The sequence below is a fragment of the Ammospiza nelsoni genome, chromosome 1 (genome assembly GCF_027579445.1).
Source record: "Ammospiza nelsoni isolate bAmmNel1 chromosome 1, bAmmNel1.pri, whole genome shotgun sequence".
NCBI lineage: Eukaryota > Metazoa > Chordata > Aves > Passeriformes > Passerellidae > Ammospiza > Ammospiza nelsoni.
This window is the reverse complement of record NC_080633.1, coordinates 19,529,902-19,557,212: the sequence shown is the minus strand read 5'-3', so window position 1 is coordinate 19,557,212 and position 27,311 is coordinate 19,529,902. Positions and strand designations below refer to the sequence as shown.

The 27,311-nt window shown below is 38.3% G+C and overlaps 1 protein-coding gene across 2 annotated transcripts in view; it reads right to left on the bottom strand.

Annotated features, from left to right (window-relative positions):
- NEBL (nebulette) overlaps window positions 1–27,311 on the bottom strand; it is a 245,696-nt gene that overhangs the window by 134,070 nt on the left and 84,315 nt on the right. For both annotated transcript variants that reach the window (XM_059489460.1, XM_059489464.1), the window contains exon 4: window positions 981–1,088. In XM_059489460.1, the coding sequence (XP_059345443.1) occupies window positions 981–1,088 (108 nt within the window). The remainder of the gene's footprint in view (window positions 1–980; window positions 1,089–27,311) is intronic.

The window sequence follows — 27,311 nt, the reverse complement described above, 5'->3', positions numbered from 1 at the left end:
CACTGCTGTGAAAAATAATAATTTTTCAATTACTTTTTTCTTCAATAATATCCCAACCTGAAAAAAAGTTTTTTCTTTCAAGTAAATAAATCCCATTATTTTTTTCTGATCATACTTACACTGCGTGTCTCTGATGCCTTGCTGTTATTTTATTACTACAGAGAATGATTGAAAAATATTTTCACAAAATAATCTATAGGGACAAGTTCTTGCAACAGAAGAATGATCAGAAGGCAAGTCAAGAAAAGTGAATAGTATTGATTCTGCATCTTTTCTAGTTCATACTAGTTCTTACCTATTTCATACATATCAGAACTTGCACTATGTATCACTCAATATTCCATCATGCAATAAGTTAAACATGCTACAAGAGAATGAAGTACAAATAAATAACTTTCTTAGCAAAAATATAAGTCAGGAAAAGTCCCATTTTTAAAAAACCCACTCCTGTAAGCTAATGAAATGCATTGTTTTGCTATTTGCCATTTCTTCGTCATCTTGCAGAGCATTGTCTTCCACATCTTTTCTTTTAAAACTCAGCATCAAAATTTTATCTGCTTCTAGAAAATTCCCTCTTGTTTGTTTTGCTAATTTTGACAGCCCCTGCTAAAAAAGAGACAAAACTTTTTAACTTACATAATCTATATTCTTTATATAAATAAAAAGTAAATTTAAAAGTTCCAAAAGTATTCTTACTCAATGACAAATATATTAAAAGAGCAAAAAGTGTCAAATCATTTTAATAAAGAAAATACTTTGAGCATACTAGCTGAAAGTTGGAGAGGTGACCACACATTGCCAATGTGCTGTACAAGTCCATGGCATACAGTTACACACATTTCAGAATCTGACATACACAAATCAATCACCAAAATCAGACTGTTCACTCACACAGACTTCATCGAAACCACCAACAGACACACCTTTTCTTAGACACACTATTTCTCCATCTACAATCACTTTAGGTTGCAGTCACATACATTACTGATTTGTTCCTGAGTCCTTTTCAGTCTTTGTAACTCGGGCGTATCGGTCACAATACTGAACCCTCTTCCTTTGCTTTCTTCAAAGTCTCTTTTGTATTTTACCTACAGAATAGAAAATACAGAAGAAAGGGTTGTTTTCATTTTCCACAATGTGCCCCTGGCAATTTAGCATTTACTTTTAGTGCAAATAAAGCACTTGTGAAAGGCTTTCAGCCTTTAAAGGAGAAGCCTGCCTTTATCCACTTACAGAGATAGACAGCAACTGGGCAAAATTTCCCAGCGCCCAAGCTAATGCCTCCTGCAGGGTGCCTTGGTCTCAACCTCTAAGAATATTTCCACTGCAACTGTGGAAATATTCTCTATGGTCATTTCATTCTCAAATCAGTTACCACAAAACCATAGCACTTACTCTTACACAAAGAAAAATACCTATAACTAAATCTGGAGGTCTTCTAATTATTCTAAACTTCATATTTCATCCCCCAGTTATGATTATTATACCAGTCTCTTTCCCAGCTGAAACATAAATTACACATTAAAAAAATACTGCATGAAAAGAGTATTTAGAATATCATAAAGTCAAACCTTTATAAGTTATGGAATGGCTGTCTATACAAGCTTAATTTGTCCCTCTTGCATATATGAATTTGGATATTGTCTTTAATAAGGTATTCATATATTATCCTTTGACAAGGCCCCCTGCTTTACTGTGTACACAGCAGAAATGGTTCTCTAAGTGGTTGTGTCCTTTTTTAGGACCAGACCACTCAAATTCTACCATCAAAGTAGGAATATTAGTTTACTCAGAAGCTTTCATATAGCTCTCATCACAGCTATTAATCAATCTTCATATTGCACCCTGGAAAGTGGGAATGGCAATATCCATACTACTAGGACAACCTGAAAACTGAGGTAAAATAAGCTGAATTTCCAAAAACATACAGGGGTCTCAGGGTGTTTGCTCTCCGATTCCTAACAATTGAATATGTTTAAATTATAGGCTTGGGTTACCTCTACAGATACCCAGTATTTCTCCAAATCAGTCTGGGTGTACCCAATTTCAATATAAAGAAAAAAGATGAATTCTTCAAAATCTCAAGCCACTGTTGAGCAACAGACAAAACTCTGCATCAATGACAGAGTCAGGACCCATGTCTCCACGGATGGATTCAGCTACCTTATCCATAACAACTTCCTTTTACTTCCCATACCCCCTGCTTTACTCACTACACATATCCAGATTTTGCAAAACCAGTAGCACAGAAAAAGCAGCACTATCCTTCACACAGCTGGTAACTAGAAATGCACCAAATTCAAGGTTAGGCTTATTTCACAAGCAAGCACTTCATGTTACAACAGTGATGCACAGGAAGAAATACGTCTAAATCACAAAAGTTAAGTTTGACAAGGCTATAGAAAATAACTTGTCCTTCCCATCCTAAACCTCAATCAGTATGTTAATGACTTTTGCTTTTTCTTTAATATAGCTCACATATAAGCCCATCAAACAAATCCTTGAGACACGGGAGCAAATTACCACATCAACAAATTTTTCCTGTGTTCCAGATGTAGAGCTGGCTGTAGATTTCACTTAAGTAAAATATTTTCATGCAACCCTGAGACAAAGGAAACAGACCCTTCCACTCAGGCTTTTGAGCAAACCATGGGCTGATTGGCCCATGCCTTTCTGTTCATCTCCCCCAGGTTCAACCCGTCTGCAACTTTCCCTCCATTTGACCACAATATTCCAGGTATCACTCTGTCTCATTTTGATTTTCTAAACTAGTTTGGTCCATCTCTTCACAGCTTCTTGTTTAATCCCTGTACCCAAGGCACTCCAATATTCATTGCCAATTACCTCCCTTCCACCAAATGGCTCCATCTTCACACTGACTCTCAGGCCTCTTTAAACATACTGGGTGGAAATGCTATTCCAGGAAAGAAGGTCTTCGGAGTATCTCTGAACTTTCTATATCTGGAGTCGTACAAAACTTTATCCACATTGGACAGACTTCCATGGCCGAGGACATATGACTAGCACAAAGGACTCTTCCATCTGAACAAGCTTCAACTCCTTAGCCTTAAATGCTAAGACAACTGAGCTGTACAACCACTCAGTTGAACCAACTGTTCAAAACAAACCAACAACCTGTCAATAATTCCAAGTAAGAGAATGGGTCTCAGCCTTGGAAACTGCTGAAGATTTTGCACAAAAAAAATCAAATTTGGCCTGAAGCAGGCAGCGGTCATGGAAATGCTCAGCCTTGCTGCTTCAAGTTTACCAGAATTTTGAGCCAGTGAACACATCTTAGAAATGGGTTCAGCCCTGACAAAAAGAGAGATTACCTATTGTTAGAAAGAGCATTTCCTGTTATTAATTCCAAATGTACTAGCCATTAACCTCAAATGACCTTTATTCATCTTACAAAGGAACAGAAGAAGAGAGGGAGGAAACTAGATAGTTTCAACTTAATATTATTTTAATCCCTCAGTTAGATAAAAAGGGCTCCTACTGTCTATTAATAAATCACTTCACGGGAATAAGGTTAACTACAGTTCCCAGAGCAACTACTTTGAAACCATTAAAAAAGTAATTTATTTAAAATATTAGCAAAGTTAATATATGCTACCTAACTTCAAAATATCAGTTTGAGTTATAAAAATCGCAAAGTCATGTAATGTTTCATGAAGAACAAAGCTCCGTGAAATGTGGTCCACTAAAACTCCTACTTAGTGTAAGTTCAAAAGGAAAAATACCTCAGTTTCTAGAAAATGTTAAATAATAAAGATGTCATGAGTTATTTAGAACTGAGAAGAATATTCTGTATGGAAGCTGGAAATATCTACAACAAATAATTTACCTGCACACCATGGCTGTCTGGGATGGAGTTAACTTTCTTCATAACACCATTATAATGCTGTGCTTTATATTTGTACCCAAAACAGTGCTGGTAACATACCAGTGTTCTGATAATTGCTGAGCAGTGCTTGCACAGCATCACCCCAACATCACCTGTGTGGGCTGGGGGTGCATGAGGGGCTGGGAGGTGACACAGCCAGGACAGATGACCCAAACTGACCAGTGGGATTCTCCATATTTTAAAACATCATGTGGAACAAAAGGAAAAGGGGAGAGGGGACATGGGTGGTTAAGGCAACCACTATGTGTACCACTTCCAGGAACTGAATGGATAATGCCTGCTGATGGCAAGTGGAGAATAAATCTTTCTTTTTCTTTGTTTCTGAGTGCAGTGCTTGCATTTTTCCCCAAAACCTTGACACATAAGGGGTTTGGGGTCTTTTTGTATTTTCTCCCTGTCTGCTGAGGAGAGTGGGTGAGAAAGTGGTTTGGTGGGCACCTGGCAGCCAGCCAAGGTCAACCCATCACAAACTGAAACCCCCAAAATTTAGTTTTTAAATGGAAATGTGTCATCCCTAGTGACTGAATCATAAATGCAGTCATTTCCTACAAAGATGATTTTTAGTAACTCCTCACCAAAATCCCAGCCCGTGGCTCATAATGCTTCTCACTGGCTCCAAAATGCAGTCTCACAGATGCAGAGCACTCTCAGTGGTGTGTGCCCTGAAAAATTGATCTTCTGAGAGGCAATGTGTGGCATAAACATTAGAAATTAAACTGTAATAAATCACCATAAATGAAAAAGTTTCAAGTGAAAATACTTCATGAGAAGTAATTCTGCACAGTGAAAGGACTAAGTGATCCAACAGATCTTTCACAAATCAAACTTTTCAGATTTGTGACATTAGCAAGAGATCTTTGAGACACCCAAAGAAAGGAATGTATAAATCTGCTCATGAGGTCAGCATGCAGCAGGACTTGAAGCATGACCAGAGGATCCATCTTACTGTGAAGGACAGAGGGTCCATCTTACTCTCTACATAAAATATTAGGCTGGAGAAAATGCTGCTCATGGTTTTTTGCTGGTACACTTGGCAGCAAAGCCACCTATTAGGGTAACAAGATTCATTTTGCCTGGGAAAAATACTCTGAAAATATAAATGGAGCATAAAAGATTAATTGTACTCTTGGGGCTTTTGGCACCTACCCGTAGTCCAGCCTCATTTACAATACCAAAAGCATATATCAGTTGAACAAACAACATAGGAGTACAAAAACACCAATGAAAAAATATCAGAGAAAGAATTCAACATGGTGGATTATCATGCATTTCTCATCACTGCAGAGCTGTGAATAATGCTGACCTAGAAACACCATTAATTTCATCTCCACCTCAAAAAGATCCTCAGCCACTACAGAGCACATATTAATTCCCCAAAAGCTATGGCAATATTAAAGCTAGTTTCCTGTACAGTTCCTTCTTCACTTTCCTGTACAGACCAGGTCATTGTGAAATTCAGTCTCCTTCCTTATCTGATACACAGCATAGCCCCACAGATTGTAGGATCATCATGTCTCATGTCCAGCAAGGAAGGAATAAGCAGGTCAAGAGAGGATGGGATCCCTCACACCCACGTTTGCCCTGAGAGGAACGTTCATAGACCTACAGTCTTTACTACACCCTGAATATTTATGAATTCCAGTATGCTGTGTTTGAGGCTTGCCCAGAGCCATCTGCTCCTCCTGTGCCCAGCACACACAACTACTTCCCAAAGGTCACCATCTGCTAATACACTGGTTTTTACAGACTGGCAAGAAATCCTCTCCCACAGTACAGGTCCTAGAGGCACATCTTGGCAAAGATGCCTTTGTTTGGCTCTGCTTCTTCCATAGACCACATAGACTGTTGGTTTTGCCTCAATTTATCTTACTTCTTACAAAATTAATGGCAAGACAGAGACAAAATTTACTCTGCAAATTAGGATTTTTATGAACATGACTAAAACAAATGCTCACAGATAATTCAAATGTAAAGAATAATTCTAGACTAAATTCAGTAAGACTTCTTTTTGTTTGGCTAATCCTTTTTAGGGAGGATCCCAGACACTGTCCTATCTGACAAAGCCAGGCTTCAGTCTTCATGGTGTAATTTTTCGTCTAACACTGTCCACAACTCTACATCTCAATAATCTTCTGCTCATATTAGAGATGCATTACATCCCATCTGATACCCAACAATGGTACCCAATGAGCTGAAGCACTGACTCCCCTAATGGCATGAAGTAAAACATGATCTTACCACTATCACTCAATTAGAACTATTATCCACAGTAAATCTAAACAAGAATGCAGGAATTGAGAAGGGCATATAAGGCAGACCAAACTGTCCTGAAAATTTCTATATGAACTGGAAGCCGTAGGTTGGGCATTCCTTAGAGAAACCAAGGAGTCATGGACTCCTTAGAGGCCACTGATGAATGAGTTTTGCTGTAATTGGGGACTGCAGAGTTACAGATTTCATCAGTTTGTCAGATAAAGCAAAATAAAAATTCCCCAAGGCTGAAGTCTGCAATTTTTTCAAATGGTCCTTAGTATGCACAAAGTCATATTTTAGAATTTTTTACCCTTTTATTGTGAAGAAAAAAGCCTTTTTCACAATTCATAGCTGAAGTACTCATCATAATAGTTGAAACTGAGGGAAGGAAGTTTCCCATTCAAAGGTAATGTAAAACTGAAAGCATCAGTACTCCAACAAAAAGCCTTTGCAGTTACATGGAGTAAAAATTTCAAGTGCCATAGTTATCATTAAATATTCTGTCTTTCTACATACCTCATTCAAACATTGCGCAAGTCTGCCTGTGCCACCCTGTGAAGTACAGCCTCAGCAACTCTCCGACCATCTGCAAATCTTTGCACTGTAATTTCCTGAAGGTCTCAGCAGTTTTAGCAAGAGCTACTGCTAAATAACAAAAATCTTGGAATCCACATCAGAACAGTTAAAATGTTGGACAGGGGCAAATTAAAGTATATAAATAGTAGCTCTGGAGAGAATGTCTCTACAATGTGGTCTCTTGATACTGAGGATGATGCAAGTGGCTCAGAGAAAACGCATGGGCAAAAGCGTTCCATACCCCACGATGTGCAGTGACGGGAAATTGGAGGCAGCGAGAGATCAGAAATTTCAGAATGAGAAAAAGATGGGAGTCCTCCATTTGGATATATGACAACAGCATGTGAACAGTAGCTGGGATCCAAGTAAAATTATGACAGAAGAGAGTGCAATCTGAAACTGTTTCAACAGGCTTACATCCAAACAAGTCAACTAGGCTCCACTCCATCAAAAACCATTTCCACTGAAACTACATAGGTGCTTCTGCCCAAAAAATTATTTTTATGCTACTAAGTATGCTCTAAAGTACTTTGCACCTTGTTTTGCTGTTGGAAAACAAAGTCGGTGAGATTCTACTCTTTTCTATTAAAAAGTAACATTAATGTTTCCCAAAGGCTGCAAGCTGCACATGCAGAGAAGATGACACAAAGAATGGGCCAGTCTCAAAACAAGCTGATTTTCCTCCATGTCCACGAGTGATTATCATCCGTCTAACTTGTGCAACAAACTTTGCATCTGCATTTTAGAAGCAGTAAACAAATTCTGTGCAGAACTGCAGTTGAGGAGATATGAAGTTGCAACCTTCATGACAGAGACATAGTGTCAGATCATCTGTCCGCTCCCTATCATTTGGTAAATGCTGTGTTTGAACTACTTTATCTCCAAGGAACAGAAGTCTGGGGAGGTGAAGAATTTATTACTCTACCACAACAGAAAGAGATCTGACTTTACCATATCTCATCTCCAGGCAGAAAATGAATGATATATATAATCCAAATGTATCTTGATAAACTACCACAAATTTTAATAATACCCTCAAAAGTGTAACCACTGATAGCAAACTCCTCCAAACAGAACGATAATTATCCAACATAGCAGGAGGGTGGGAAAGAAACCCATTTAAATGTCTCATGTATAGATTTGCTAAATCCTGGAATATTGCTTTTATCTCCAGGGTCTGAACTAAACATGTAAGCCCTGTCTTGCTGTTTTCATCACTGGGAAAGAGAATGGCCAGGCAACCACCAGGACAACTATAGTCATGAGCTGTGTATTCTAAAGGAAGTATGCAGTAAATCACAAGCATGTGAGCTGCTATATGCCTACACTCCACAGAAGAGAGAAAATACGTAGCTACTGGTTGGCTAAGGCACCAAGACCGAGCTAACAAGTCCTGCTGAGAGGCAGGATGTGCTACCTCGGGCTCAGTGCCATGCAAACCACGGTCATGCAGCCTTTAGTTGGCTCACAATACTAGCAGAGCTCAGAGGCATCTGGCCACCGGGTACCAGAAAGATATTAACACACAAATGCACATCCACACAAAAGACAGACAGCTATTCTGAGGGGAGGATTTAAAAAAAAGAAGCAGCAAACACACCCTTCCCTGAAAAGCCCCACCAAATAAAATCTTACAAAACCTACTAAATAAGTATTCCAAATAACATGATGGTCATATTCACCCAAGGGAGAATATTCACACAAAGCATCAAGCCAAAAACTGAACTGTAAAATACAGCATGGCATGTAAAGAAGATTAACCACAGAAGGGGATCTAAACAACACTGACCTCAGAAAATTGTAATGCAGACAAGGCCACAAGTTGTAGTCATATTCTACAAAAGATAATCAAAACAAACACTAATGGGCAACAGAAACTAGCACATGACATGTGAAAAAAAGAACTGCCAAAAAAATCAGGGACTGTTCACTGCTGTAGCAGAAGAAAGAAGCTGAAATTAGTCCAACTGAGAGACATCAGAATGCAGCCCAGAACAAAGTGCAGAGGAAAGGGAACTGAAAAATCTAGATCTGAGCAATGCAGATGTGCAGGCACATAGGAGTCACAGGAAATAAAGAGACAGTGCAATTACACCCTCTAGCCTCTGGTAACAGCAAGCTTGGGATCTCTCTGTCACTCAGACACCATGTAGCTGGCACCTTATACACTACTCACATTAGTAAATATCCTCTTGTCTCATTCAGCTACAGCTCCTCTTATTTATTTGGTAAAGAGATGGTAAGGACACACCATCTCTTATTCCACAGACTTAACAGATCATTAATAGATAATTTGACTTTAGGTGCTCTTATGGAAACTCCTTACAACTGTTTGTTGTGCCACTTATGGCTTATTTCTTGAAAACTGATATATCAAGTGGGCACCTGCAGTGCAACCCTAGAGACAAAATCAATGCACATTGCACACAACTTGGGGTCCCTTGGCCATATTAGTTATGGATGTCTCATGCAGTCAGTTCCTCTGTCCCTGTACAACCAAGGCCAGAGGAAAGGGACTACCTATCACTTCCTCTTAACTGTAAGCAAATTCTGAAATCCTTATATTTTGTCTGCCTTCCAAGTTATCGTTTTTCCACTCAGTAATGAAGATAAAGCCAAAGCTATTGAAGGCACCATGAAAAAAGGGAAAAAAAAAATCAAATTGACTTCCAGTTAATACATACTGCTTGGCACCCAAAGATTAGTCTTAGTTAAAAATCTAGGCAGAATTTGACTGTAAACCCCATTTTTTTCAAGACTAAATTCTCTCTTTTGTTCTTCATCTTAAAACAAGAAGAAAAGGAAGGTGAGCCTAAAATAATTAAGAAAGGTAATTTCATGCCAGAAAATACATAGTGGGCAGTTCAGCCTTTTATGTTTAGATTTTCATTCATTTTCAACTCTGAATGCCACATATGTCTGAATGTCTTAATAAATTTCAGCTGCAGAAGGAACAGACACAGAAAATACTTCATCCCAACTAAAATTCCAAAACTATCATAGGATAAATGCTTGTACAGATGACTGAATCCCTAAAAATGTTAATCTTTGGAGAAGTCCATTAGCTGAATCTCTTTAAGGGAATAATTTCTTACACAATTCAGTATGTAGGAACCACCTATAAATGCAAATCAAATATTTATATCAGCAGCCTCTCAAATAACAACAAGTAGAGCAAAACTGTTAGACAGACAGGAAACCCATACAATTTCAAAATTATTGCCACATGAACTGAGATCAGAAGATGCCAAAACTCACCAGTAAAATCAGAGTCACAACCTGGTTCTTTCTTTTTTTAACAAATGCCAATGCTCAAATCACCTGAATACACAATTTCCAACACCTCCAAATCATTTGCCTCCACTCCTAGAAAATGCTTGCACTGGTAAATCTCATTTAAACCTCATTTGCAAAGTTGATACTGGTGCATGACTCCAGAGTCCCTGGCTCAAGTACATAACTTCCCCATGCTCATTGGGAACTGGACCCCAGTCCTGCCAGAAGTCACTGGAACAGAGACACGGGTTATCCTCAGCTCCTAGCACTAAAGGACCCAAGGGATACACCTGAAAAAACTTTAGCCACATACTCAAGGTGAAAGCCCCCCAGAGAGAACAAGGTCACTTGGGGCTAGTTATGAGGCATTGACAGTAATGGGGAAACTGGGCACTCCCTTGGCCAGTTATCTAAGTAAAATGGGCAATAGAAATGCATCCAGGTTCCCTCATTCCACAACCCCTCCAATCAAAATCATTTGCTGCTCAGACTCTCACTTTAGCGTCCTTAAACTGAGATCAAATAATTAAATCACCCTCCAAGCCTGACCTTCAATTTTAGGATCTTCTTTTGGTGCCTCAGCTAAAGCTTTTTACAGGTAGTAGGAAAATTCTAACTACATTCAGTTTATCCTTTAATACCATTACCCCAGGGAATTCTTCAGATGGTAATACCTGGCCAGAAACAGTGGATTTGTTGGACAAAAGGCAGATGTCACTACACAAAATCTCATCAACCAAGTCACTTTTACAACAAGTGGACAGAAAAGACATTTTTAGAGAACTTGGCTCATCCTGAAGATACTTTAATTATTTTTTTAAACCCTATATTTAAAACATCTTAAAAATACTTAAAATGTAAAAATAAAGGTTAAAACTTTCTAAAATACCTTTAGGTATCTTAAGACCATATCTAAAGATCCTTTAAAGCTGATACATAAAGCCAGGTGAAACGAACCCTATCCAGAGCTCCAACACTCCCCATTATATTGTCTGTACATTTCCTGATGCTGTGGTCTCATGAGCTACTTCAAAATAAATTCATGACCGGTTTCCTAAATGTTCAGAATTCTAGAGCTGCACACAGATGCCAGTACTGAGCTTGGTGTGGGATCAGTTTTCAGACACAGAAACTATCAGCTGCATACAGCAGTGGTTTTTAAATTGGGAGCTGAATCACCAGATTTTTTCAAACTGTGCCTGTAGAGCAATATGTAAAACTCAAGTAAAAGAGTGGTTATTTATGATGTGCAAAGGAACGAGAAGGGCAAGTTACCCTTTAAATACATCCATTATTCATTCCTACTGAATACACATGACTTCTGCTTCAAACAGCGAGGGATATGTTGTGAGAGATGCCCTTCTAATAAAAACAAGGCAGGAATGTTAGTACCAGAAGGTTCCCTGCAGGCTAAAACGTGACAGTTGGCTGGGCTAGGATCAGAGCAAAAAGTGGGGTGTAGCAGCAGGGCCTGCTTATATAGGAAAAAAAAAAAGTGTAAAGACAAGAAAGAATCCACAAATTCAAGGAATTACTCCAGAAATTAACTGGAAAGTGTTGAGGGGGGCAGGGGAAAAAAAAAGAGAAACGCAAATGGCTTCAGAAAAGGAAGACCAGGCATCCCAAAGGAGCAGATAGGGGCTGTACTTTCCATTTAGCAGAAATGTTAGCTAGTAATAATGAGCAAGCAGTAGGGGAGGGAGGGAAGAGGAGAACAGTTGCAAATCACCCCAGCTGTAAAAACTGCTCCCTTTGTTAAATGGCCCTTAGTGAGTGGAGAGAAGGTGAGAATTTAAAGAAGGGTCTTTGTTATTTAAATGCTATCCCGTGCTTCTTTTTCAAAACTTCCTTAGAAATGTGTAATGAAAGCAACTATTTTTCAGTTCCAAGACATAGGCTTGGGATTGGTGGTTTTTTTATTTGCCGACCAAGGAAAACTAGGAAAGAGGTCATTCTTATAAAAGAGACAAATTACAGTCCTATATCTGATACATCCTACCTTCTGATTGCTTTTAAAGTTTTGAAAACATTACACAGATGAGCTCTATCACTGCTGTAAAGTCCTCTACTTGTGAAACAGAGACTGATTCTGTAAACTTTTTCATAACTTTCAATGCTGTTTATTTTTCTTTTTTGCCTCCAGTAAGAAGGAACTTGTCCCCCTCATAAAATAAAAATAATATTTTTATTTTAGGGGAGGGAGACCAATGACAGAGACTGACTGACATCAGTGATACAAATTCTATGTGACATTTGTACACAAGGAAATAGACTAGCACATTACATCAAAAAAAAACCTCCAAAAGATGCTAATTTTGTTGGATATTACATGGTTTGCATATTTTTTAGAGATTTCTTTATCTAGAATGAAAAAGTGTCAGCCTACATTCAGCCAGCATGCTGTATCCCCTTTTAATATCTCTGGAAACATCATATCTAATAGGTAAGATGCAACAGGAATTTTGTTCTGCCCTGTCCAATTCACCTGTGGAGGGAGGTACATTCTACAGAAAACAAATACAGCTTCTGAGAGTAGCAACAGAGCCAGCCTGCACAAATCAAACAAGCTGAATAAAAGATGCATTTAAATTTAATGCTCACTAATTGCAGAGAATTTCATCCAATGCCTACAGTACCCTGATGTGCTGGCATAATAAGAAAGAAACACAACTTGTGGCAATTGCACCATGTGCTTTCCAACACAATTACTTGAATTACAGAGATTAGAAAAAAGCTTCCCAGATTTCAAGCAGTGACTGTCTTTTTCCTTGAAAACATTTAGTATTTTCTGCTGTGGGGAAAAGTAGCAGTAAGCTTGATCTTTAGGCTTCCTGTCAACTACAGTTCACAGACTTTGAGAAATGGTAAATATTGCAAAATTAGTTCTATTATAATACCGAAAAGAAGCTCAAAGAAAAACACTCTCTCTTCACTGTCTCTTCTCTCTTCCAGGAGAAGCTACGTCCTTGTCACTCCATACATCTACCTCTGTAAAGCACTTTCAAATCATTGTGTCTTGTTGCTTGAACAGACCATATAGGAGTAATTCTGGACAGGCACTTTAAGGGCCTTATTTCCACCAGAATATTGGTTTTACATTATTTTACTGTCACAAAGCTTAAATATACATCCTGCCTGATGGAAAGATATGAAGGGGTATTTTCCAATTTCCAAAACATGAGAAATTTTGAATGGAGGCCACTCTGATGCATTTTCCATTAAAGGACTACTGCTGAACTTGGTCTGTGTGTGCAGTAATGGGACTGTGTCCAACCCATTGTAACCAGCAGGAACATGGATTTCTGAAAATCCAGTTTCAGCTGCAGTTGTCATTTGGAGGGGTGTGCTCTGCATGATGGCTTGCAGCCATCTAGGGACACCATGTTAGCAGCCACTGGTGGAGCAACAGAGACGATCAAAACCTGCCAAAGGAAGGATGTCTGTCTTTTCTGACACCTGTAGAACATCCTGGAAACTGGCACATAATACAAAAGGAAAGTGAGCAAAGAAATAGAGAAACCATATACTCAGCACAAGACAGAGGGCACTGAAAAGAAAGTTCAGTGCTGCCACAACCACTATGATATAACAGCAAGAAGAAAGGAATTGTAAGAAATTTGTACATGCAGGTACATTGTACATACATCATTAGTGACAGCTATTTGTTACATTGCTGAATACCAAACCTATTATTGTTTTCATTTCCTCATCTGTTTATAGCCTTCTCCTGAGTCTTACAGATGGAGTACAAGTTCTTTTCAGGCAGATATAGTTTTTTGTGTTGAATTTGTACAGCTCCTAGCAAAACACTCTAGGACTACAGCCATTAAATACTGCAGCAATTTGGGTATTTCTGAGAGCTGACATAGTGGCAGCTGCTCTCTCTGCCAGAACTCAACCAGGGTGTTCAGATGGACACACCTATACTTACTGAGCCACAGCACCCAGGAGTTCATGTCAGTATTATTCAAGGTGTTTGGGGCCTACAGACCAGCAGGGTCCAGAAAATCAGCTACAAAGGAAAGAAGAACACGCAGAGGATAGGCAGCAGTTAAGTGAGGAGTTACACTCCACTCCCTGACCCAGACCTGTGTCAATATGGTGCATTAAATGCTTGTCTCAGAGATGCATCAATGCTGACACAGGCACTGCCTAGACCAGACGTGTGAGAAGCACACATTGCAGCGGCTCGTCTGCCACCACGCACACGGCTCACACCGGCATACGGCACCGGCACGGGGAGCAGAGCCTGGATGAGACTTCCTACCACAAAAACAGCATTTTTGGTTAGCTTAGGCTAACTTCTGCCACTCTGAGCAAACTGTGCACTGTGTGTGCTCTGCTGTATCCTCATGTCAGTCCCAGCTCACACTGTCATGCCCCTGATAGCAGCATCAGTTCAGATTTGGTGCTCAGATCAACAAGGTATCAGATGGCAATCAGATGGCTGCACATCCAAAATGCCAGCTCTTCAAGGTGGGTCTTCCCTTGTTTGCTACACATTAATAATAACCCAAGAGGCGGGGAGAAGCACTCCTAGCAGATTCACCCTGTTGGATTCTGCTTGCAATGGGAACTCCTTGTCCCACCCTGGCAGCACTGGTGATGGAGCAAGCAGTGACCAGGGGCAGCCCTTCAGCTTCAGCCCCAGAGGAGCAAGGTCTGCAAACCACGAGTGAGAGCCAGCAGCGTGGAGCTCCAGTGGGAGACGCAAGTGCTGCCATGGAAATAGAGCATGAGATGGAATCACCCGTGAAAGAGAAGAGCAGAAGGGAAGAGAATTTCAAGGATAAATTTAAGAGTATTTGGGATCTTTCTCTGGCTGCATGAAAGAATTCTTGGGACCCTCAAAAAATCCTGGATCTGTCTCAGTAATTTTTGAAAGAAAAATGGAGGGGAAAATATATTTGGCATTGCAAGAATACCAGGTGGCTTCACTGTTTGGCAGCCATCTGGTCTCAGTTTTCTCTTTGTTAGTAGCACCAACATCAAATGAGACAGAAATAGAAAATATTAACTTTTAAAATATACACAATTAGACAAATAATAGTTACCATCAAGCAAAGGGAATCCAGCAAATGGAGAGCAGTGTGAAACACATGGCAAACCATTTAAAAGAAAAAAATTAAGGCACAGCCACCCTGAATTAGAACTAAATTGCAGTTAATTTAATGTTTGCAATATTGCACAAGAATTATGATATTTTTGCTAATAGTTCCTCATCATCCTCCTCTCCAGTTCCACCACACACCATATAGTAGAAGAGCTGCAGAAGCAGCCAGAAGTGTTCAGATTACAAAGGCAACTCAGCATAGAAGAAAACAACGAGAGGAAGGAGGGAAACAGCAGCAGTGACAGAGCTGTAGGTGACTACAAAGGAGCAATTCAAAGGCCCACATTTCTTGATTTGTCAATTAACATTAAACTTAAAAGAAACTCTAGCTGAATTTCACATGGAACTTTTTTGTCAAAGATAGTGGTGAGCGCTCAAAGAATTTAAAACTTCTCTGAATTGTCATTTCTTTAAGATGGTAGTTATTGACCCAAATGAAGATCAGTTATTTAAGCTATGAAGCATATGCAAGGCTAATTTTTCAGCTGAAAGGAGAGGAAAATCTATCTTCAGGTTGATTTGCCTCCATGTAAAACCTCTTGTTTGCTCGCATGCAGTAGGGAATTAAATGGCACTGCTTTTGTGCATTATTAATATACTACATTTGCAGGAAGACTTTTGGACAACGTTTTTGCTTTGTTATTTTAGAACTGAAAAAAAACCATCAAGTAGAAACAGAAAACTAACAACTATAGCAAACAAATGTAATCTGAAAATTAAAGAAGAAAGGCTGTTTGGTAACCAAAGACCTCCTGGCCTCTGCCACTTGACTTCATGGTCTTGTTCCAGCTGTCAGAGAAAACAATAGATGAAAACACAGTGAGAAGATTGAATATTCTAAAAAAATGCAACAAGATCCTATAAATGCCAACACATACAATGTAATCATTCCCATCAAAGAACAGCATCCATTTATCATGGTATATGTGCAGAAACTTGTTATCACAATCATATTGTGCACTAAGATTAAACACTACTCTGCCACGACAAAACTCTTGACAAGTATCTTGATTTTTTAAGTATTTCTTTTCATTAACTTCTGCTAATTTTTAACAGCACTGTATTGGGAAACTTGCTTTGCCCATTTCCACCTGCCAGCCAAATTTCTGACAAATACTTTATCCTCTGAAATTTTAAATTATGGGTAGATGCCAAATGCAGCTTTTATCTGTTCAGCCTAATAAAGGGAATCCCACTGAACACACACTGAAGGACACTCCAGGCACGGAGTGAGAAAGAACACCCCCAATAAAGATCAGGAACCCTGGAAATACAGAGATGTGGCCACTGGGCTGAACCCCCACAGCATCCATGGGGATTCCAGTTCAAACCTGGTACTGAGGACTCTGCACTGGGATCTTTTACCAAAAGCACTTAAGTGTTAATTAGAGCACCATAGCCTCAATACCCTATATAATCTATTCAAATTATGACAAAAATAACTACGCTGTGGAAACATGGGTTAGCAGAGGATCAATGACCCTGTATCTTCTCAGCTGCCCATCACTCTGCTAAGTGAGTAAAAAATTCAAAATTACACCACAGAAAATACGTGACTAAGTGATGATGCAGACAGCACAGAAAAAGAACTGAAAATTTCCTAAGAAAACATAATCTCTTTTTCTATTACTCTTTAACAGTCAATATAAGAGAAATTCCAGTTTTAAGGGAAAAAATTAGACACATATTTCTGTTGCCATAACTGTTACTAAATACTTCAAGAGTTTAAACTAAAGGCCCTATCTAAATTGTATTTGGGCAAGGATTTATACACTATCATTTTGATAACATGGAAATAATTGATACATATCAAAGGTGGATTATTTTATAAAACCTCACTATTATGAACACTTAATATCTTAGAATTTCTTGCTTCTGTTCTCTTTGATGTGATAACTATTAAAGGACTATATGTACAAAAATTCTTCACAAACTGTTCTGAAGCAACAGACATGTCATTGTCTCAAAACTATTCAAGCTTGACATTATTTTAAATGCTGAGAGTAGTACGTAAAGAAATTAGGCTGAATTTCAGAAACAAAAATGTTTGAGTTACCACAAACATATTTGTTATCAAGATGCAGAGTGTTACTACTGTGTTTTGGCTTGGGAAAGCCATTCTCAACTAGCTGAGTATTGCTTTTTTTAAATGTCAGTGAGTATTTATATCACAGTTCATCATACTCATCTACAGCAGTCTCTGTCTCTTTAAGAGCAAAAAGCATGAATTTAGTTTTTTTAAATTTATCTATAAATCAACATAAAGCTGGCAATTTTTACTAGGAAGGCAGGAAATCAGCTCAGCAAATATGGTAAACTGTTCATAATTTCTGTCATTAAGTGTAATATATAGTAGTGACTGTCTACATAAACTATCGCAGATGTCATAAACCAGGCTGAGCAACCAGCCTGGTAGTACAACAGTTTTCTGTAACATTTCCCACATTTAAATCTTACATTAAGACACAAACAGATTCAAGAAACTGTACCAGCTGGTGGAAGGAAAACACAAACAGATCATGTTCTGTTTTTGTTTGAAAAGGGAAGGTGGGGATCAAGCATCTTGTACTTTAGAGTCCTCCAAGTCCTTGCCTACTAATTAAATTCAGACACTGACCAGTGACACATTTCAGTTTGACCTCAGCCACCTAATGCTCTGAAAAGAATGTACAGGCAAAAAGGTCAAACAAATTCCAACTTACTTTTAACTATAGCCTCAAATCCTCTGTGAACTCCACACCACATCTTGCTTCTTTAAAAGTCATAAAAAGCTTTAGCAGAGCCCAGAGAAACACCATCTTTCCCATGAATCTTTTTATGATTCCTTCAGCTCAACCAAAGCAATTCCGTGACTCCAGTAATTACATACACATCTTACAACCAAGAAAGACTCAGTAAGCAAAACAGGACACTATTCTTTCCCCTCAAAAAAAAGGCAAAAATTACCCAAGCGCAGTATATATTATCAACTCCAAAGTGATATACAGCCCTTAAAGTTAGCACTGATTTTATTGAGAGTTCCATAACTAAATACACATAAATCTGGCTTTTAGGTCAACCCGTTTCTTTTACCATAGTGCGATGGAAGTGCCAGGTGCAATTCTAGCTGATTCAGCTGGAATTTCTGCCAGGAATTCAAGGGAGTATACACAGCTACAGATGCTCAACCACATTTTGAATGAATGCAGTGTATGCTTTTCACGTGCTTAAGCTGCTCTGCCAGCCAGCGCAATGGAGACGGTGCCACGATCCCAAACTCACGCTTCCTGCTTCAAAGCAAATACTGCCAGATGTGCTACCTCCATCCATACTGGGATGCACAGGAACTCTAGATGAGGCTGAGAAAGGCTTCTCAGACCCCTGCTGAGCCATCAGTCACATTATTAGCTGACCCTCAATGTGGAGAAAGCAGAAGGCAAGAGCTGAGTTTGTTCCTGGATACCTTTTAGCAACACCTTCAGAAATAACATCTATTTATTATTTTTAATTTGCTGAAAACAATATAGACACATGGTAAAAGCTATGCTTAGGAATGATAACAATTCTTGTAATTCACTTATCCAATTCTATGTCCAAAATGTACAGGTTACAAATGCACATGCAACACTTGATCTGCCCTTATCAGGTGGCAGAAAGCACTCCTCACAGCATTAACTAATTACAACTATAAATTATATTCACCACCCAAAACCCAGCTGCAAAGAGTTCAAATAAGCCAGAAACACTATGACTATTTTTAATACACATTAAGCCACAGACCCTTGAGAAAAACTGAGTGAATAACACAAGGTGGATTTAGCTCCATTGTAGCTATTTTTCCAGTTCCTATCACATTAGCATACAATTATCACACAATAATTAGCAACAACAGAAAATGTCTTCTAAAAAAGTCTGTTTGCCATAATTTTTCAAGGCACATTTTCTGAAAGTCTAAAAGTTTAAAGTTTTTTCTTCTTAACCTCTTTGTTTTCTTGTGCTCTCTTACTTTTTTCTTCTTTTTCATCTCCCCTCCCCCTCTAAACCATCACCAGAGATGGAGGCTTTTTCTTTACGCTCATAATCAATCCTCCCAAGCTGGATTCCACTGCATCTTGACATAACAATCAATTACTTTCCACAACCAAGGGTTTCCAGAGAAAAAAGAGTCCAACATAAAGCTTTCCTTATTTGTTTTACAAAAGCAAACATGAACCTTTGAACAAAATTTTAGGGATGAAATGGCTATGGGTTTGATAGATAACTATGTCATTTGAGTACATGCAAAATTCTTTTTAGAAGAGATCAGAGAAAAAGTTAAAAGACTGAAAAGGGTGATAAGGGGGAAACATAAAATGAAGGGCAGATCATTAATAGAAGACTATAGAAATAAAAGGAAACTAAGTGAAAGAGAAATTAACAAAGCGCAAGACAAAAAAAATTAATATTAAATAAACAACAGATACACTATGTTCAGAACCTTCTCAGTATCATTCTCATTTATGAGTACAGTTTCCCTCATCTAATTCACAACCCAGGCTTTTATTCAGTGAGTCAACTCCCCCCCAAGACTGTAGAATAAAGAAAATGAGATAATAATAAGGGTAATATTGTGATAGCAAATGCTTAAAAGAAGAAAGGAAGATCCAAACCCCATGGATTCACCCATTCTTAGGAAATATCAAGCACTAATATGAAGATTCCTGGCAAAATTACTATCTGTATACTGCCTGATACCAGCAAGATAAATCTGAAATCCCAAATGAATGTATTTATAATGCTGAACAAGAAGACAGTGTTCTCTTTTCTTCCTACTTGTCAGCAAAAAGCCATCAATATGTTACTTCAGAACTGCAAAACATTTTCTCACACACTTATTTTGCTATATCCTGAAACACAGGAGGTCAGTACTGCACTATCATAAGAGTTTCCCAACATCAGCTGCCATAGAATTGAAGAAAGTTTTCTTATTTTCAAACATATGGTCTGATATATTTCCCAGGAGGGAAGAAGGCAACAGTTAACCCTCTTCCTTGTTCTTTATTTCTATTTTGCTACTAAAACAATTTTTTTTTACAGTTGCTTTAATCTGGGAGATTTTTTTTCCTTTTATTCCTTTCTGAAAGACTTCATCTTGACCCTCACGGTTTTTAAGTGTCCCTGTACAATTATTGTGCTCTATCTGCATAATTCAGATGTTTTAATCCAGTATTCTTTTGATGAAGGACAGAATCTGATCTATTTTTCTGCTTCAGTTTGTATTTTAAAATTAGACAAATGTTTACAGCAGATATTGTTTGTGGAAACATGATTGTCATGTAATTGCTTTGCCACAGCTTTTGCTTTTAGTTTCTCCTATTAATCCATGTAAAGTTACACTTTAACAAATGAGCTACAATAAATGCTCATCATATTTTGAAGGAAAAAAACAACACCAGGGAATTTTTCCTCATGACACTCTCTGTGAACTCCAGTGAACTCCTCCTCCCACTCCTGACAGTATTTGTATGATGGTTTTTGTTGCATTCTCAATCTGTGCCCTTTGAACAGTGTTATCTTGAGCTGCAATCCAAAAATCAATATGTATCTATCAATATCAGGAATATAATTTTATTTCTCAACTTTGACTCTTTCAAAAATTAAAAAATAAATCTTTTTAAAGCATCATTTGAGCAATTTCCCTTCAAGGAAATAAAAACAGCTAAAAAAATTTACATAAGCAGTAACAGAAAAATATACACCTACAACATAAGTCCTAGGAGAGCTTGCATCCTATTTAAGTTTCAAAATCAGACTATTTTATGAGGCAGAAAAAACCTAGAAATTTCACTGCTGTTTAAACACCAATATATTTCGACCCAAAATGTCCTTGTCCCTGAGGAATATCTGCTAAATATTCCTTGGCTAAAGGAATTAGCCAGCATCACTAACAGCACTTTCATTGCTAGATGCTTATTGAATATTCTTATTCAAGTGTCTAAAAATAAGAAAATTTTTCTCATTTTAGAGATCACATAAATAGGAAAAGGGAAGAAACTAAACACCCCAATTACCAGAGCAGATTTGATTTATATCACTGCTTACTGAATTGTATTTCTTTTTCGGTTTTAGGAACTCTACTAGTTTTAAAATCCCATGAAATCTAAACAATGGTATCTTATGCATTTATAACACTTCAGCTGTGTTCAGAAAACTAGTTTTTAAAACTATCACCAAACCAACAGTCTGCATTTCATGAAAATCATTCCAAAGCAGGCTGGAGATCATCTCATCCAATCTTCTGTTGAAAGCCTGGATTTAGATCAGATTATTGGGGCCGTGTCAAGCCAAATCTTGAGGTTTTCCAGCAAGGGAGATTTCACTACTTCTCTGGGCAACTTATTTCAAGGGTTAGTTGTTTGCATGGCGATGATGTTTTTTTCTTACCCCCAAAACAGAATTTCTCCCGAAGCAGCTATTCCCATTGCCTCTTCTCCTACCACCATGCAACCTTGGAAAGAGAAAATCTCCACTTTGTCTGTATCCATCTTTGGACATGGGAAGATTGTGATTAATTTTCCCCTTAGTCTTCTCCTCCTGAGGCTGAGAAAGACAGTTTTGTCAGCCATAGCTCAGACATCAAGTTCTCCCTCCCTTTCAACATCTTCATGGCTCTACTGTGGCTGGCTGGGATGTAATTCATTTTCTTCATTGCAGTTTGTATTGTCCTGTGTTTTAGATATGAGACCAAAATAATGCTCAGAACACATTAATGTCCTAGCTGTTGTTCAAAGGAGATTCACAGCTTGAATATTTCTCAATCTGCACCCTCAATGAATAGGCTAAGGGTGTGAAGCAGTTTGGGAAGGGACAGAAACAGGCAGTCATGCCAAAATACTCCTTTTAAGATGTCACCTTCCCCCCCGCCCCCAAACCCAAGCATATAATACCCAATTTTATGAAGAGAATTACACTGACTTTTATATTCTAGTTATCTTAGTTTCTTAGTATCTGTTTCTTACTTCTAATTACTCAAATGCAGGGGTCAATTTGTATCAAAACTACAGAATAAGAATTAAAAGGGAGTTCTTTGTGGAACTCATTTGGTTTGTTTTTTTTTTAATTACAACTTAGGGCAGAACACGGTTTTCAAAAACCTATTACATGACTTAGAAGACTTAGTCTCAAAAGGCAATTTAATATTTTGAATCCCTAGGAATGATTTAAATATTAAGGTTCTCCATTTGTGATGAAAATAAATTTGGCTTAGGCACTTGGGGGAACTAACCCTTGGTTTGGAAGTCATAATGTAGAGGAACTGGAATAAAAGAAAAGCTTATCTTTTGTTTCATTCCTCATAACTTCAAAGGTTACCAAACACAGTTTTTATTTCTGTAGAAGTTCTTTCACCACTAAAAAGGGAAGCTGGTAGAATGCAACCAAAGAAACACAATCTTTATTCATTTCCCGCTTTCTATTTTCCTAAATTTGCATCACATAAAATTAAAAACTTGAAGCATTTGGCTCCTGCAGCTTACAGGCAGTTCCCTATAACTAGAGAAGTAAAAGGCAGCCTAGACTAAAAAGCAGGTCATCTTAATAGACTGTCATAATCTTGCATTAGGTCATAAACAGCAGATTTGGCTGCTCTACATACAGTGTTTCACCTTCCTATCCATAAGCTGGAGCTCTGGAAAGTTACAGGCATCCAAGCTTTCATCAGTTTGTGTTACTGTGACTGGAGAGATTCCAGTAAAAGAAATTCAGGTACCACCTCAGACCAGATGGAAAGAGGCCCTGAAAAGATGCAGACCTATTACAAAGGATGACTGCAAAGCTAAAGTTCCAAAGGAAACATTTTGGCTTTGTAAACAAATTTTACTAATTTCAGAAGTGGAAGCTTCCCAAAGACAGGTGAGAACACAGACAGGAAGAAGTGCTCCTGTTTCTGATTTACTGCTGTTATCTTCAAAAGTAACAGAGCACAATGAAAAGATGGTTCCTGAAACTAGGGAACAGAACTATAACAAATTTTGTTGCAAGGTGTTCTCAATTTTTTCCCACCAAATCTCAGATCAGGCACATAAACGCGACAAAAATTACAGCTGAGCATGAGATTGACATTACTTGGAGTTTAGATGAGGCAGCCTGAGATAGTAGAGAAATCTCAAAATGTGCCAAAACAGCCCTTTGCATCATAGTGATAAGGTTTTCAAATGGCACCTAACTATTTGGCAACAGCCACGAGTTATTAAGCATATGGTCACCAGGAGTTTTAGGATTTTATTGGGATCTGGACAGTGATCCTGCCAAAAGCAATGGGTGATTTAGTATAAAGGATATGAACTAGAGTCAGCCCGCTTTCTAGGTGTTACCCAGCCAAGTCTAAGAAAAAACTGGATATCCAGGGAACATGGGGTTAACTCCAGCACTATAAATGGGATTGGAAAAAGAGCCTTCTGAAAGAAAGATTAGGACAGGGATTGCAATGCAGCCACACAAGGGAATCATCAGCAAAACTACTTTTGTAGAGGAAGAGAAAAAAAAAAACAGGGGCATTTTGAAAACACAGGAGTTAGATCTTTCACTGCACTGGATTTTCAGAAAGGCTGATTTTTCCAGCTTTTTGGCCCCTTGCAAGAGCTCAAAAGGATCAAAGCAAGATGTTGTGCTGACTCTGGCAGCCATGGTGACAATTGCAGCTGCTTTGAAAGAGGAGAAACTTAAGTTGTGTTAGTAAGGAGATCTGCAAAGGTCTCCTTGAACTCTATTAGAAAGCAGGGGAATGGTGTTCATGACACATCATGTGACTTCAGGCCTCAGTGTAGTAATCTATACACGGTTAACAAAGGGCAAACTTCAGCGTAAGAATGAGTCTCTTCTCAATTTAACTCCCCTGTTCTCACATTAACTTCCCCTGCATGTACAGGTGAGTTCTTGGCAGTGTAATATTAATGTGGCACTACCGCATTGGGTTCAGCACATGTTACTCTACAGTTTGTAAAAAGTGCTTGTTTTCATTTGCACTAATTCACAAAATTCAGTAACTGGCAATAGGTTGTTTCCAACAGTAGTGCAAATTAGCAAGGTTCCACTTAATTTTCTCTAATTACTGGACTGAAAAGGATGATCGGGTACATTGAGAGATAATTAGCTAAGTGGGTATTAACCAGGGGTTTTGTGTGTGAAAATCTCCAATCACTCAACTAGACACTGACTAAGGCATTTCCTTTTGAGATAGATGTTCCAAACGAACCCCATTAGCTCCCCAAAGCTGCATGGTAACAGCTGGAAATCAGCACAGGCAACACTCAAAGAAAAATGGGTTTGAACAGGAGCAGCTATTCCCTTCTGAATTGAACTGCCTCAGACTAATTGAGAACAACTTCACTGGGCTGACAGAGCCTGTAGTTCCAACATGATAAAAATGATGTTTACACTCCCCAGGGGTACTGAGTAGAAGTCTGCCTTCTTGCATAGGAAACATTAGCAATTGCATCACTTGTGAAAACCAGCTGCCTGAGCACCCCCTCCCAGCCCAAAAAGACTCAGAGAGGCTGTTAGCTCTGAACAGTAAGAACAGCCACACAGTCAAATAGAAAACATGCACAAAATGACCAGCACTGGACTAAGCAGCATACGAGCAGGCAATGCTATGGTAACAGAAATCAGATTTAATTGAAAGCAAGCTAAGAAAGAACTAGGGCAATAACCTCTGCCTTTCAATAGCATACATTCCTACTGTAATTGAAATATACACAAAGCAAACACCCCTAAGACATAATATGCTTCAGTAATTTATTTCCAAATCAGGGTCAGGACAGTAGCTAATATTTGTTTCATTTCTGCTGCAAGAACATGTGCCTCAAAGAAAAAAAACTGGTAAGAGAAGATGGGATATAAAGCAATTGTAAGTCACGTGTTTGCTCAGATCTGCTCTTTCAAATAAAATATCAAGCAGGAAATACATTTCCCCAGTCCTTCCTTTCCTCTCCTAGGTGAAATATCTTTCTATTCCCTTAGACAGACAACATCTCATCATTGCTGTTGTAGCTCATTACCGAGGCAGTAACAACAGGCAGCTACTCTACCATTTCCACAGCAAACATGAATCAGCCTGGTGAGCACAATGAGCCTCGGCCATCAATTCAGTACAGAAAAAGAGTTTGCAGATGAATAATTTACTGCTGTCATCTCAAAGATTACAAAAAGGAAACAGTCTATTTATTTGTAAGGCAACATTATTGATAAATGTCCAGTTTAACCCTGGGATTATATTTGCTAACTTTTTTCTCCTCATAGTGAGGAAATTCCAGTATAAAGCTGCGTTTAATTAGGTCTTCCTTACAATATTAGTATTTATAATTTAATAGCAAACTGCCAAAAAAAAAGGCTATTTACTTGACCTCTTTGGCACTGCATTTCTGAGAGACTTGTAATAGCATAAGCATACAACTGAAAAAAATAATCTCTAGAAAACCAAATATTCAAAAAATGAAGAAGTTCCTAGCTGATATTTTGACTTTAGCCACTTAACTATGATTCCAAAAGAAGGCTTTTGCAGTCAATTTATTGACAGACCCAATGTCTGCATTGCTCCATCCAGCCTCAAACAGAGGGATCCAAGACACTGAAGTGCTGTTGTTTAAGTCTCTTTGCAATAAAATTACTCAGCTGAATAAATTCACTTATCTGAGGACCCACAGCAGCAGCTACACTGCATCTAGCTCCCAAGCAGCTACAGATGACTACACCAGACAGAGCAAGTTCCTGGCTGTGACTTTATACTGTCAGCTTATTTCAGCAAAATTATACTGTCCTGTGATTTCAGTAAAATTCCAAGCAATTTCCATCATCAGTTTGATTCCATCAAATCCAACGTTTTGGAGCAAAGAGAAATGAATGAAAAATTAAAACCATATTATTTTAAAACTAAATATGAGCTTCCTTCAGCCTATATTAGAAACAAAGCTATTATTGAAACACACCATTCTAGCCAAAAATCTTCTCTGTTTTAATTGCATTAAAGGCAACATTTATAGATACTAAAAATAACTCAGTGGACTAACATCTTTCAAGCTTACAAGATTTACAGAGTCAAAAAAAAAACATTTTCTAGGAATAAGCTAATAAGTTTTTTTATTTTATATTGTAAGGATTAAAAGTTAAGAAAACTAACTTTCAGTTTATAAGGTTGATTATTTGCCAGTGAAGAAGTCCCCAAAGTACATGAACTCTTAACTAGTAAAACACAATTTTCTTGCAAGTAGACAGAAATAATGAATCAGAAATACCTAAACAGTCCTAGAATTTATGCTTGTGATAAAGCACTAGACAAGTAAAATTAAATAGAAATGCCTGTTAAAACCATTTTATAACATCCACTCCTCAATTCATTTGTAGCAGGCCAGGACTTCCTTCAGAAAAGCATTCATGTCTCTGTTCATCCTATGCTGCAATTTAAAATAAATCCTTCAATACCTATGGTCCACCAGGAAGTTTCTTTCCATTATTTCTGAACAAAAATAAGCAGCAGAGGTAAAACATTAAACAAAAGAGTCTTTTCCTGAGCCCTGTCACCATGTTTCTCAGAACAAGAAGGTTCTATATGGTGTTATAAAATAAGATGATCAGCATAGTTTTCCACAGCTTGCTGGTTCAGGACAGCAGATGAGCTTTTCACTAGACTTCTAATATGTCCCATCTCTTTTCAGTCTTTTTTTTTTTTTTTCTTACATTTGACTCTAGTCTCCTAAAAAGTTAAATTTGGTCTAGTTATCATTCAGTTCTGAAACATATCCCTCTATGTAACCAGGCATCAGATTCTACTCTACTTTACAAATCTTTATTTGAGACAGCCATGACATTTTATACAGCACTAAACAGTAGGCAGAAACAGGCACTTCTAGGGGCACTGTTCATACAACCTTTTAGATATTCCGATCCAGATCATTTTACACCCCAGGTGGCTGAATAATACTACCCTATGGCCTTGGCATCTACAAAAACAGAGGGGATTTTAAAGGTTTTCGCCCACTAAGCTCTACCATCAAAACACATATTTGTAACTGTAAGTCGTTTGGAGCACAGGGGTGACGGCTCCCTGGAGTCCTGCCCTCCACATCCCCATCCCTCGGCTGCTCACACACTGAGCCCTGCCACCTCTGCTGCTGTGCACTGCTGACAGCCTTCCAGGGCAGCAGCTCCATTTTTCATTGGTATCACTCATTT